The 15,043-nt window shown below is 40.1% G+C and overlaps 1 protein-coding gene across 2 annotated transcripts in view; it reads right to left on the minus strand.

Annotated features, from left to right (window-relative positions):
* Positions 1-231: 231 nt before the first annotated feature.
* The window catches only part of LOC140344349 (disks large homolog 3-like), a 37,868-nt gene continuing 23,056 nt past the window's right edge, over positions 232-15,043 (minus strand). For both annotated transcript variants that reach the window (XM_072431445.1, XM_072431446.1), the window contains 3 exons: positions 11,574-11,627; positions 2,544-2,594; positions 232-580 (listed from right to left, as the gene is read on the minus strand). In XM_072431445.1, the coding sequence (XP_072287546.1) occupies positions 452-580; positions 2,544-2,594; positions 11,574-11,627 (234 nt within the window). In that variant the 3' untranslated portion in view covers positions 232-451. The remainder of the gene's footprint in view (positions 581-2,543; positions 2,595-11,573; positions 11,628-15,043) is intronic.

The following is a 15,043-nucleotide window of genomic DNA, read 5'->3' on the forward strand; positions in this document are numbered from 1 at the left end:
ACGCTGACTCCACTGATCATGCCAAGGAACTGATGTCGGTAATATGCAGGGCTATGCTGTCAGTGAGACAATCTGGACGTGCAAAGCACAGAGGATGGGCAATGAAGAGGCAGAGGACGTTTACTCTTAAACTGTGCCCAGGACAGGGACGTTACATGCCGATTACTACTGGTTAGATGCTGGTCACAACTAGTTATATGCTGGCCACTACTAGTTATATGCAGGTCACTTCTGGGTATATGTTGGCTACGATTAGTTATATGTTGGTCACTACTAGGTATATGTTGATAGTTATATATAACTAATAGTTATATACTGGTCATTACTAGTTATATGCTAGTTACTACTGGTTATATGCAGGATACTACTCGTTATATGCTGGCCACTACAAGGTATATGTAGGTTTCATAGATTCTGAGGTTTATTATCCAGAGACAAAGTAATAATAATCTCACATTAGTCTTCCATCCATGGCTGCCGCCCCTCCAGGGATGATCTTTGTGATGAATATTCCAGGATCATCGGGTACGTGCGGATTATCAATTCCACCAGCAATGCTGAATCCCAGACCGGAATTTCCCTGCACAATTTGTAGAATTATTACATGGACATTAATATAGAAAAAGGCAGCAAATAATCACTTATGAATGACACCACCCAGATGTGTTCTCAATAAAATAGGTCAATATAATAAAATCTCAACATGTGACAACAGACACCGGACACAATTCACAAAGCTAAACCAGCAGGATAAGGATCCTTATTTATAAATAAATAGTTATTTCCAGCTAAATTCATTGTGATGTGAAAATAAAGATCCTTATTGGTCTGTTAGTGTAACAAGTTTGCATGAATATTGTCACAATACACAGCAATTGTATCATTCTCTGAAAAGCTCCACAATTTATCATTGCAAAACCTGAGATTTAATTAGTCTGCTGCAGACAGGAAGAAGCATTTTCTCTGTCTCCTCTTGCCCAGTGAGTAGACTGCAATACTGTAGTAACTTCAAAAATAATGAGCGGCTGATCTGTGTCAAAAATCTAAATTGGCATCTCCGTCCAGCATGTAGAGCAGAGCTTCTCGACCTTTTTCTAACATGGGGGGAACCTTGAAATAACTTTCAGGTCTTCAGGGAACCCCTTCTATAATTATTATATCCACAGCTCACAGTGTGGTGGTCAGTGGGAAGAATTCCTCTTACATTGCTGGCCATTGGGAAGAATGTCACCAATACAGATAGCCAAAAACATCATTGGGGTCACTTATACTGGCCCGAGAGGGGCAAACTGCTCATTGACCAAGGAACTCCTAACAACCTCTGGAGGAACCCAGGTTGAGAAACACTAGACTAGATCAGCAGTTGCCAAACGGTGGTCTGTGAGAAAATTTAAGTGGTCCACAGAAAAATGTGGACATTATTTGCAATTTTTATGTTTAAATAATAAAACAAAAATAATATTCTAATACATTCTTATATTCTGAATGACAATTTTCACCTTTACATTGCACTAAATTCATGAACTGTACTAGAGACGGAAAAACAAGGGAGGCGCAGCGTAACGTCAGTGTAGTCTTAAGTTGTGGAAGGGAACCGTTACCGAGCCGTACACTTCAGTATTATTTCCACCATTACAACAGTCACCTTGCTCTGCAAATACCGATTCTTATCCCATTGTTTTATTTTATTTGTTTATTTCCCAGATGCTTTTTTAGGTAAGTATGACCTTAGCTGTGTATTTTCTTTACCTGTTATATTTAATAGCATCAAACAGTTTGACTTTGATAACTATCATTTTTTAGTTTGGTTTTAAAATGAAATGAACCCATAATGAGTGGTAAAAAGCAAACTAATATTTTGCATTTCTTTAGTAATACCAAAGATAATACAACTAATGATAATAGTAACAATAGTAATACTTCACCATGAGCTATCAATTAATCAGAGCCGCCAGTCATTGTCAGCACCATTAGGAAGATCATTTTAGCAAATGAATATCTTTTAAAGTATTTATATTTAGAAAAAAAAATAATATCATTGGTCTGCGGGATTTAAAATTATCCATTGTCCATGAGGTCCAATAAGTTGGTGACCGCTGGTCTAGATGTTGACCCTAAATGATGCCTAAGCAAATATAAAGTTATCCTCGGGAAAAAGCAGAGCATCCCGCTGAGAGATTATAAATATACAGAAGCGTATTGTGCTTATCATAGAAAAATGTCTAATGACACTTTACTTTTTCCCTTTATTTCTGACACTCCTATCTGCAAGATACCTGAAGTAGGTAAACTTTTTAAAAATGAGAATGTATTTCCATTAGCACTGCCCGCTCTCATTGTGCTGCCCTTTGTTAATTGTCCTTATGACCCTTATCAAGATCACAGCCCAGTTATCATATACATGTCAGACGCTGCTGAATCCTGTATAGATGACCTCATTTAGGGATTTTGTTCTTAATACATCCATGGTTCAGTAACAGATCATTTCAAGGCGAACATGGTTTAGTGCTTAGATTAGATACAACCACATATGTCAGACTTACCCTCTCCAGTACAATCTCTTCATATTTGTATAATGCATCACTGCCATTCACCTGTAAAAGAGAGACAATTGCATGAAGGATTTCAAAGTCTCACAGATCTGAACAAGCATTGTTATAAAGACATGGATAGATTCCATGAACACAGTGTGGGCAAAAGTCTGACCATCATACCTACCCATATACCCAAAAGTATGTGAAACCCCTCCCAAGGACGGAGTACTAATCCTCCATCATACAAAGACATTGTAGACAATTGTGTCTTCCAGCCTTGTGGTCACAGTTTGGTGAAGACCCTTTTCTGTTCCCCCATGACTGTGCCCCGGGGTACAAAGCCCCCTCCATAAAGACATGGGGTCACCAGTTTGGTGGGGAGGACCTCGAGTGTCCTGCACAAAGTCCTGACCTCAACCATACTGAACACCTTTGGGATGAATTGGAATGGTGAGCCAGGTCTTCTCATCCAACATCAGTGCCTACTGCACATGTGTATCTCAGTGTACATTCTGGGAATGAATGAACTTCCTTGTATCAGAATCATGGTATTCCTAATTCCAGGTTGACTTAAGATACTGAACCTAGAAGAGGACCGGGTGAGGATATCAATGCCAGCAAAGGAACGAGGAGAGGTGAGTTTCAATATTTGGGAAAAGGCAGGTAAGTTTGTTTTATTGCAGAAGAGACATTACTTGATCACACTTGTTACATTTTTAGTTCCGCTGATAATGACTTTTGAATTCATATTGCTGAAATGAGATTTTAGTGATGGAGGTCACATCCACTTTAGGGGAAAACGTATCTTAGGTTCATATTTCCCAGGCCATTCAACCTCTACAATCCCTAAACCCAGTTCTACATATGGTTCTGCTAATCTCTCCCATGTAACAATAATCCCTCGTTCACCATCTTCAAACACTCAGCATGAAAGATAACTGCCAGCAATAATCCCTTAATCCATCCCTGTCAAATCCTGGCACTAATAATATAATCTGTCTAGCAGACACTTCACTATTCCCTCCCATGGCTCCTCATTGCCTCTATTCCCTTTCATTACACTTCATTGCCTCCCATTGTATCCTATTTTCTCCTATTGCTTCATACTGCCTCTCACTGTTGTCTACCATTGCCCCCTAATAACTCATATTTGCCCCTCATTGTCTCTCATTGCCACCTATTGTCTCTCTGCCTCCTGTTGTCTCTCCCATTGCCCCTCATTACCTCATATTGTCCCTCATTGCTTTTTTATGTCATCATTACCTCTCATTACACCCCATTCCCCCTCATTACCTCACATTACCTCCCATTGTTTCTCATTGCCTTCCATGTGCCCCGTTTCCACTCATTGACTCATATTGCTGCTCATTGCTTCTTTTAGTCATCATGACCTCTCATTGCTTCCCATTGACCCTCATTGCTTCCCATTGACCCTCATTGCCTCCCATTGCCTCTCATTGCTTCCCATTGCCCCCATTGCCACTCATTGGTTCTTTTTGTTTCCTATTCCACCCCATTGCCCCTTATTGCCTCCCATTTACCTCTGATTGCCCCTCATTACCCGTCATTGCCTCCTATTGCCCCTCATTGCCTCATATTACCCCTCATTGCTTCTTTTATGTCATCAATAACTCTTAAACCTCATTCCCCCTCATTGCCTTGCATAATCTCCCATTGATTCCCATTGCCTTCCATGTGCCCCCTATTTCCACTCATTGCCTCCCATTGCCTCTCATTGCCTTCTATTGCCACATATTGTCATTCATTGCTTCTTTTAGTCATCATTTCCCCTCATTGCTTCCTATTAACACTCATTGCCTCATATTGCTCCTAATTGGTTCTTTTAGTCATTATTACCTCTCCCTGCATCCTATTGCCCCTCTTTGCCTCGCATTGCCTCCCAGTGCCTCTCATTGCCTTCTATTGCCCCTCATTGTTTCTTTTTGTCATCATTAACTCCTATTACACCACATTCCCCCTCATTGCCTCGCATTATCTCCCATTGATTCCCATTGCCTTCCATGTGCCCCCCTTTTTCCACTCATTGGGCCTGATTTATGAAAGCTCTTCAGGGCTGGAAAGAATACACGTTTACCAGTGAAGCTGGGTGATCCAGCAAACCTGGAATGGATTTCTTCAAAGTAATTTTCTATTTGCTATCAAATGTTTTGAATCCTTGACCAGATCCATTCCAGGTTTGCTGAAACACCCAGCTTCACTGGTGAACGTGTATTCTTTCCAGCCTTGGAGACCTTTCACAAATCAGGCCCATAGCCTCTGATTGCACCTCATTGATTGAATATCATTGTACACCTAGTGACTTGATAAAAAAATAAAAAAAAAATACATATAAATATATATATATATATATATATATATATATATATATATATATATAGTTTTTCAGATGCCTGCTGTATTTCTAATTTACTACCAATAATAAAGGGTCAACAACAAACAGAACTCCTGATGAAGCAGACTAGGTCTGCCAAACATGTGGAGCATTTAGACCCTTGAATCATCTTGTGATTTCATTATTATGTCCAAAATTGGACTACTGTTATAATCTTTTGGAATATTATATGGCTTTAACACTTTTTAATACTAATGGGTAATAACGTACTTGCTTTTAATATTACAATTGAGTTTTTTTGGTACCCTAAAAATCCGCTCTTTACCCATTTATCCAATTTGGGTTCTTCATTCGAATAGGTTAAATGTAACCTTCCACTTCTGTAGTTAATTTGGGATGTAGGTACCCTACTATGGATTAATAACATAGGGGTTCTCTGTTCATCTCTTCTTATTGTCATTATTACCCATCATTGCTCCCCATATCCTCTTACTGCCTCCCATTTGCCTCCTATTGCCACTCATTGCCTCCCATTGGTTCTCATTGCCTCCCATTGGCTCTCATTGCTTCTTTTTGTCCTGATTGCCTCCCATTTGCCACCTATAGCCACTCATTGCCTCTCATTGCCTCCGATTGCCCCTTATTGCTTCTTTTTTGTCATAATTGTCTCCCATTGCCTTGCATTGCCTCTCTTTGCCTATCATTGTCCCCTGTTGCCTCTTTTTGCCTTCCATGCCCCATAATCAGCTTGTAACATAAATATACAGCCCAGAAACTCCAATGTAGCAAAATCTGACTTTCATCATAAGAAAGATGGCTGCAGCTTATTTTATAATCATTGTAATGTTTTCCCAACAATCTGCCTTGTTTAATGTAATAACAAGTTAATCATTATGCTCTGATTTCTGTGTGATGTGTTATTTGATAACATTGTATCACATTGTAAACTTCTGCACCAAGGAAGAGAATGCAATGGGGACAAAATGTTCTGATGTAGAATTCTGATTTTTATTCTTTGTATATTCTTGCTTTGTATCTGTCCTTTATGTCAGTCCTCACCTAGGAGAGGGTGACTGGAAGTTTAACCCTCCAGAGACACTCACATCACATATCTCCGGGGGTGTCAGGTATAATACAGGCCACAAATCTTGTGATATCTCATCTTGATAATTCCTTTGATGTTGCTGGCAACATGTAAACTTATGTTCTGTGCAAGCACGAGATCTGACACTGCATCATTAAGGGACCAGCAGCAAAAACCTGGAAGAGTCAGCTGGCTCCTGATGAAGTAGCAAGGTGACTCTGGAACGAGGGTGCAGCAGCAAAGTCGTAACTCCGTGAAAAGTGTCAGCAGGATTTGGGTTTGTCTACTTAAAACTACCATATCCATGTCCACCATGTCCATCTGAGACCTCTTTGCCTGTCATTCACTATGCTAAATAATTAATACAACAGTTGTAGAGTGTGTTATTGCCAGGTAAATTGGGTCCCAGGTAAACACTGAAGTTTATTCAGCTCATATATTGCCTTCACTTGTTCCTCTTCCCACCATATTAACATGCTAATTACATTTTTAAATAAAACCAAATTTGTTAAATAACCTATTTGATGTCAGTATGCAATGCATAAAGATCATGAGCGGTGGGAGGGGCTATGCATAGCTTATGAATACAATAATCTCCTCTAGGTCATGTGATGTACAGCTTCGATGATTGATAGAACTGAATCAATCAATGAGCCAATCAATGTGGAGAGTTGGGGAGGGTGGGACTAGATGAAGCTAAATGTCCTTCAGCCAGGAACTGAGGCGGGCCCAATTCGATTTGCTGCAGTTTCTAATGAACATTTTGGGAAGCTCACAGAATGCAATGAAAACAGAGCAAGCAATTTAAGTCTAGGAGAGGAATCTAAACACTGTGCAAGTTATAAATTGCGACCTCAAGACTCCAACCACAATCCTGTCCCTCCGCTTGAACTCTTTCCTCAGCAGGGAATATCCACCCTGACCAGGTTGGTTTTCTACCATTTCACCAAGCCCCCGATACATAACATAACAATCCATAGACCTGATTTTAAAAATTTACAACAATTGGGACAAGAGGGATCAGGGGAGATCAGGAGGGCCATGCTGTTATCCATAGACCTCCAAAATGCATTCACCAGTCTGTCATGGGATTTTTTGTTTTACATACTTGGTTGTATGAACTTTGGAGGTAATTCTTTGGGAATCCTAAACACATTACACAGTTTTGAACACATTTTTTGTTGACTTTTTAAGCTTTGTTGACAATTTTTAAGCTTTTTTACACTAAAATAGGTATGCTGATTCTGAAAGTTCAGTTAGTTTTCTTCTATCGCATCAGGTTTTTCCTCTACGGCTTATAATAATGCGACTACTGTAGTGTGGATTTGTATAGGGTATTCATTTACACGCAAGTTCAAGATGCCAACTGAAGGAGAATGTTCCAAGTTCCTCATTTTGGCATTTTCTAGCCGGTCATTTGAAAAAACAAAGGCCGGTGTGTTTGATGGTCCACAGATTTGGCAGCTCATCAAAGATGCACATTTTATCAGAACAATGTCAGACGTAGAAATAAATGCTTGGTTATCATTCAAAGCCATTGTCAAGGACTTTCTTGGAAACAAACAAGCAAATAATTACACAGAAATTGTCCAGAAACTCTTGGAGAGATACAAAATGCTTGGTTGCAATATGAGCATCAAGGTGCATTTTCTGCATGGCCATCTTTCTAACTTCCCGGAAAACCTTGGTGCAGTCAGTGATGAGCAAGGTGAATGATTCCCCCAAGATTTGAAGGTCATGGAAGGATGGTATCAGGGTAGATGGGATGTACATATGATGGCTGACTATTGTTGGAGCATCCAGTGGGATTGACCTAACACTAAACACTCCAGGAAAAGCTATAAGCGTAAGGTTTTACCTTATCCGCTTACCCGATTAATTTTCAAATGTTTTACTGTAAAAATAAATGTCATAGAGTACCAATGAATCTTTTGTATGAACAAAAGAAATTTAAATAAACAGTACATTCAAGTTGTTTCATTATTTTTTCATTGTATGTAAAATTTGTATGTTTTTTGACAAAAATAAAGGGTACCCTATATCGTAAAAACTGGATGTGATAGCAAAAACTGGGGTCATTTCTGGATTCACCACCCAAAAATTAGTAAAACACAAGTGTAAGATCTAACTCAACAAAAAATGAAGTTATATATGGCTTCCACAGCAAAAGTCTCCTTAGGGGGCTTTTAATCTGACAATCGCTCTATCAAGAAGGGCACCAGGCAAGGGTGCCCCTCTTCCTTCTGTTCGCTCCTGCAAACCGCTAGCGATAGTAATACGCACTAGTCCTGATATCAGAGGAATCAAATGTGGAGGGGAACGTAAATAATCTTTGCTGATGATATCCTGATGTACATCACTTTGCCACTAATCACTATCTGACTTATTAAAAATACTTAAACAGTTTGCAGATGGATCAGGCCTACAGGTTAACCACTCCAAATCAATGGTCATGAGCATCAATCCCGATCAAACCACCATTTCTTCTCTGAAACAAGCCTTTGTTTTGGATTGGCATACAGAGGCCTTTCTGTACCTAGGCATAAAGCTTACCTCCAGACTTCAACAGCTATACAACTCGGCTATGGCCCCTTACTCCAAAAAATATTTGCAGAGCTTACCAGGTGGTCTGCCTCCACCCCCCCCTGGTTGGTTAGGGAGGCGGCTGTAAAAATGAAAGTGTTCCCTATGGTTCTTTATTTATTCAGAACACTTCCTATACCAATACTCACATGTACTACCAAAGACACCCCACAAGCTTTCGAGATCCATGGATAGCACATTGCTCCTCAATTCAGTCTCCTTCTTGATGTGGACATTCTCTCCCCCCCCATCCCAAATGTTTTATTCTGTTCAACAGGAAATGCACTTACGCAGGGCCCACCTTACGTTTTATTGGTACGGTTACATGATGTTTGGTATAAGGTCATTCTGTACTGTTGTATTCAATATGTTTCTACCAAACGTATACTTTGTCATTTACACTCTTCTGTTTTGTTAAATTTGTTCTTTTTTCTCTGAACAAAAATGTATTAAAATAAACACTCCCTGAAGGGGAGCCTGGAAGGCTGATTTATAAAGGGGAAGATGGGCAGATATATTGAGGGGAAAACTGAAGAGCAAACCTAACAATCACTACAAGTGCAAAATAGGAAATTTCTAGAACCTGTTGGAGTTCTTTTTACTGAACCCAGAGCATTACAGGTGGGTGGGTGAGAGTACGCCGCACTGTGCACCATGTTTCTTTATTAGATAGACTTAGAGGAGCCCCTGGACACAATCCCTGCACTATATTTGCAGTTCTTTTAATTTGCACAGGCAGGACATGGAGATCCGGGAAGCCAGTGTTTTTCTGGAACAGGATTCAGACCCAGAGGACCTGCGCTGTCTGCTTGTACAAGGATCTCATTAACAGAGAGCAAATCTTATTAGGTGATCCCAGCACACTAGCAGGAAATAATTATACCTTGTACAACTCGGGACTTTTCATTACTACATCTGCCAGCATGGTCCCAAACCATTCTATGGCTGTCATTGTAAAAACTACAATATGGTCCCCCATTCTCTTTCAATGAACAGGTAGCAGCACACAGCCGCCTATCCAGGGTCCCCCCATCCCTGTGCTATATTATCATTTATCACTATAAATATGTGTCTGAAAATTAGGGCTTGCACAAAGCGGTGGGATTTTTCTTAGGTAATGATGTGTCTATAAAAAGTCCACGGTTAAAAGGAAGACTGTGAAGTCACAATTCTATGCCCCTTCATCAAAGGATACCTTATATAGAATAAGATATAGAAGACACAAAACTAAAATTGTCCCAAAACAACAACTTGTAATGAAGATTTCCTGCTGTCCACACCACGATACTGAAATTGCCAGGTGAAGTTATCCCAAATCTTACTGGGGTATGGATCTCCTGATACCCTGTAGTGTTCATTGGTTCCTCCTGCTGACCCTCAAATCATTACGGTATCCTGTAAGGACATGGATGTCAGTGGTAAAGACCAATGAATATTGTAGTGGAGCTGGAAATTCATGTTAGTTTACAAAAAAATTAAGTTGGCAATTTCTCTGGACCAGGGTTGCATTCATCAGGCAACAGGAGGGTTGAGTGTTCACTTCCTTCCAAATGAGCATATTAGTTTGACAGCAAAGGTCACTTTACATTGTCTTCTACCCACCTCCCTTCTCCATGTAGCCGCCACCTATCTAAATACTTACCTTCATCTCACTTCACAGCAATTTATTGTGTGGCCCTGCCTTGCTTCTACATTTGTACAGGATAGTCCGAGACATAGCCAGCTCCCAGTGCACATATGTCTTACTCAGCCCATTTATTTCTATAGCCGGATGGCTGGCGGCTGCCATAAGCAGGGACCAGCCATAGAAATATATGGGCCAAGTGGTGTGTATAAACATTAAAAACTGGACACACCTTTTTGTGTGTTGGGCAGTGGGGAACTCAGGGTAAGACCTAAAGGCTGGTCATTTGGCAACTGACTGCTATACAGAAAGCAGTGGAACAGGTAAATAAATGAAAAATAAAAAAAAAGCTATAAGGAAGGCTTATTATGGCAAAAACTGCTATGTCCATTCTGCAATAAAACAAACTTATCTGTCTGTTCTCATTCTATGTCATGCATGCTTGGTCAATCAAGAAAAGCTGCAGGTCCAGAAGCTGGAAAAGACCAGTGGGTGAGTTGACGCCATGAAGAAAGTACAGTGAGTTCTATACTACTTTAAATCTCAAAAACAAAACTTCAAGTGAATGGAAAAATATCCATTAAAGTGCAACCAAAATTTCCACCAGGCAGAAATTAGTAAAAGGGACCTTGCTTGTCTCCACCATTTGTCTGCTAGCAATTTGTCTATGGCTCATGTATAGTACGCACTATGAAAATGAGAATGCATCTGCATTGCATGTGCATTGCATTTTGCAACAGCTGGGGCAACCTTTACAATGCAAAACCTGGGCATTTCAGAGGAATAATTGACCCCTGCCCTTTGAGGCTTAAAAACTGGGCCTCCTCTAGCGTTCATCTGTGACTGCTTTGAGGAGCTGACAGCCATCTCTTGCCACTCCATGTGCAAAATGGGGAGCCGCCTATGTTGGCAAATGCATGGATTGGCACAGTGGTCTGGAAGCCTCCACAGCACTAAAAGTTTGTTGAAGATGGAGTGTGTGTATGGCCACAGGAAGTGGCTAGAAGAATATGGAGAAAATCAGAAGCTCAGATAAGAAAATGGATGATAAAAAGAACAGTTTACAAAATAACAGTTACATTCCAGTTGTTTATGATACACCTGATGAAACTAATAAAAGCCTTCCACATTGACCCCAATGTATTTTGCAGAGATCTCCCAACTCATGCAAAAGTTTGGGGGCAACAAAACATTTTTTTTTTTTTTGCATTTTCACTCATGTGCACACATACTAAACAAAATGCTAAACATGGTGCTCAGTCTCACTGATTGGTTGGTGGTAATAATTTAAAGTTGATTAGGTGCAGTAACACAGGGAGCAATACTATCATTTAGTGCATTGCTTTAAAATGTGGAGTATCAATGCAATGCTTCCATGCCATTCATGTCACTCACCGACGAGCCCGGGTCCAGACAGTCTGCATTCACCAGCATAGGGGCAGCACCAGCCTGCAAAAGAGAGAAAAGTATGTTTGACACATTGTAGCCCCATAAATAAACAACATAACCAAATATTATCTTTAAAATTTAATTTCAAAAGTCATTTTAGGTCTTTCTAATATTGTATTTTTCATTAAAATAATCCCTGGTGATCCTGTTGTGAAGGTGCTCTCAGCTAAAGGGTGACAACACTTTGCCCCATCACCCAGTTGTATGTCCTCATTGAGACACCTCGAGTGGAGACTACAGGTGCCGAAAATATCATACAAAAAATGGAGCACTGAAAACAGATTACATTCAGATTTTAGTATTTGTCAAAACATGGATAAGTTACATATAAGTTAGGCACCAAGGAAAATGTCCTGTGTGTAATCACAGCTGGATGAGGAATCTAATTTCAATATTAACATAATCCTTTTTGGTTGTATAAAGTGCACCATACACATATGCCAGGTCCAGAAACAATCTAAGGGATGATTCTTGACATTTTTCTGAATACAAAAGTTTCAGTTCAGTTTGAGAAGCGTTTCGGGTTCTGCAGATCCAAGGAACCTTTGCCCTTTGCTTCACTCCTCAAGCTGTTCAGCTGGGCATTTCTTTTCACTATATTGCATTCTCCAGATGCTCAGTATCTGTGTGTATTATGGCACAGGCTTGGAGATGACATTTTCAGGGTATAATGTACAGAAACAAAGCAGCATGACAGTAAATATGAGGGTCAACTGAAAATAATGTGTCTACTTTCATATCTCAGCCCTGATATAGGAATGACATTGCAGTTCATTACAGTGACCCTTATCACAATATTGGGTTGTTATTTTTGGTGCAATTAAATGCCCCTCTCTTCCCACAGTTGTCATATTATATGCAGTTGCCCCCATTAGTGAGGTCAGGTACAGATGGTGGCGATTTGCACCTATTGGTGAGGTCAGGTGCTGATTGTAGGGATTCGCCCCCATTTGTGAAGTCAGCTGCTGATGGTGGGGATTTGCCCCCTATTGGTGAGGTCAGGTACTGATGGTGGGGATTTGCCCCCTATTGGTGAGGTCAGGTACTGATGGTGAGGATTTTCCCCCATTGGTGAGGTCAGGTGCTGATGCTGGGGATTTGCCCCATTGGTGAGGTCAGGTACTGATGGTGGGGATTTGCCCCCATTGGTGAGGTCAGGTACTGATGGTGGGGATTTGCCCCCCATCGGTGAAGTCAGGTACTGATGGTGGGGAATTGCCCCCATTAGTGAGGTCAGGTGGTGATGTTGGGTGAGAAGATCTGGCTCATCATTCCAATTCATCCCAAAGGGTTCTGTGCAGGATACTCGAGTTCCTCCACACCAAACTGGTGACCCCATGTCTTTATGGAGCTGGCTTTGTACCCCAGGGCACAGTCATGGTGGAACAGAAAAGGGTCTTCACCCAAATGTGACCACAAGGCTGGAAGAGCACAATTGTCTACAATGTCTTTGTATGATGGGGGATTACCAGGACCTTTCACTGGGTACACCTGAACTCCATAATTTGAAAGATGGTAAGCTTGCATATATCAGGGTATAAGGGACTTTCAGAAATTTCCATTGTCATTGCTCTCATTTTGAATGGTTTAACAGTAATATTGGGGTCTAGTTTATCCGCCAGCAATGTCATCAAACAGACTCCATATCCTGTTCACAAAATAGAGCACTGCAGCCCTTCCTCATTAATAATTATTAATAAGTGGTACTGTAGCAAGACAATTGGTGTCAGACTTGAAAGTTATGCGGAGAAAGAAAATGACAGCTTGTGAAATGATGAAGCACAGAAATGTGAACACAAATATGTTATGTCTTTCTAGAGAGCTCAGCAGTCATTAAAATTTTGACACATATGAAACATGTTGCCATCAAATTAGTTTACTATAAAACACAAATCACAGCAATCATACAGCTTCCATTTATGTGTGTTTTTAAGAGGTGAACGGGAAAACTCATAGAAAGGAAACAGAATGGGAATATTACCAAGGGGGTAAATGGGAATTGTCAGTAGAACTGAACATAAAGAACTGATAGTTTATTTCATATGTAGGCAGCTTTAGATACCAAAAATAGATAATTTAGGTCAAAAATAGGTCACAAATGAACACAATGGACCTGATTTATAAAAGCTCTCCAAGACTGGAGAAGATTGAGTGCCATGGGAGAACATAAGTGATCCAGCAAACCTGAGAAGGATTTCTTAAAAATCAACTTAAAAAGCAGTGCATGTCCCTTGACTTAGTCATTTGGGTCACAAAAGCTAAAAAAATTGATAACCAGTAAAAGGTTGGGCTTACAGGTTCTTTATTGTCAGTCTGTGTTGGAATTGTTAGGATAAGCTGACATCATACATGTGTCTCATGAAAAATTCCAGGCTTTTTTTTACCAATGTCATGCCTTTCATGCCATACAAATGACCAGAAATAAATACCAATATCCCCCATCCCCTGTGACCCTCAATGGTGTTCACCTCAAAGTCCACAAACGTCCATCAAGGTTCAATGAACCCAGCAAATTTGCTCATCCCCATTCCCAACATTGTCTTGGCAATATGTTGTAGTTTTATATTGTCATTGGCTAGATAAATGAGGACGATTCTGTGAATTCTTCGATTTCTATGTTCTGTGTCTTTTTTCTTATGTTGGTTTATTTTATTTCTAACAGCTGCTCTGAACTAGAAGGTTTGTGGTTTGGTCCCCGTAGACGGAGGTGATCAAAAGTTTATGTCTTCATGTCCTGCACTTAGGAGGCTTTAAGGAAGATTTTGCTTTCTGTGGAATTGTGTGAAGGGAGATGGGCCGGTCCTGTGGGACCAAACTGACTGCAAACTAGAATTCGTTAAGGGAGTATTATAGAGAGGGCACCTAGGACATACTCAAGATGATAACATTTTTAAAGAACTAGGTTGCGAAACATATTGAGGTACAATGAAGATTTACATCTAAATCTCTGTTTAAATTTCTTGTGGTGCTCTATATAAAAAAATTGGATTTGTAAAAAAAAAATATATTGGATTTGTAACATCTGAAGTTCCATCCTTTGCCATGGTGACAAGTATTGATAGAACTCTCATTCATATCCATCCAAGGCACCATCAACAAATGAGTCACCTCCAACGCTATAAATGGATCCATTAACCACCTCTTCTGAATGCCTTCATTTCTAGGTCTGCTTTCCACATACATATGGATTTGGAACACTGGGAATAATAATGTTCACGTATTCTGAAGGGTCTTCTATCTGTTTTTTTTACAATATTTATAAGGAGCAGCCAGTGAGGTCATTTAAAATATCACAATAATATCAATAATATGGGTTATGAATAGCTAGGATTGTTTGTATTGTAAAATGATTCCCTATATAAATAGAATTGTGGGGTCACCATCACTGGAGGGGTCACCAGCAGGAGGAAGGAGGT

This window comes from Pyxicephalus adspersus, chromosome Z (assembly GCF_032062135.1).
Source record: "Pyxicephalus adspersus chromosome Z, UCB_Pads_2.0, whole genome shotgun sequence".
Lineage (NCBI taxonomy): Eukaryota > Metazoa > Chordata > Amphibia > Anura > Pyxicephalidae > Pyxicephalus > Pyxicephalus adspersus.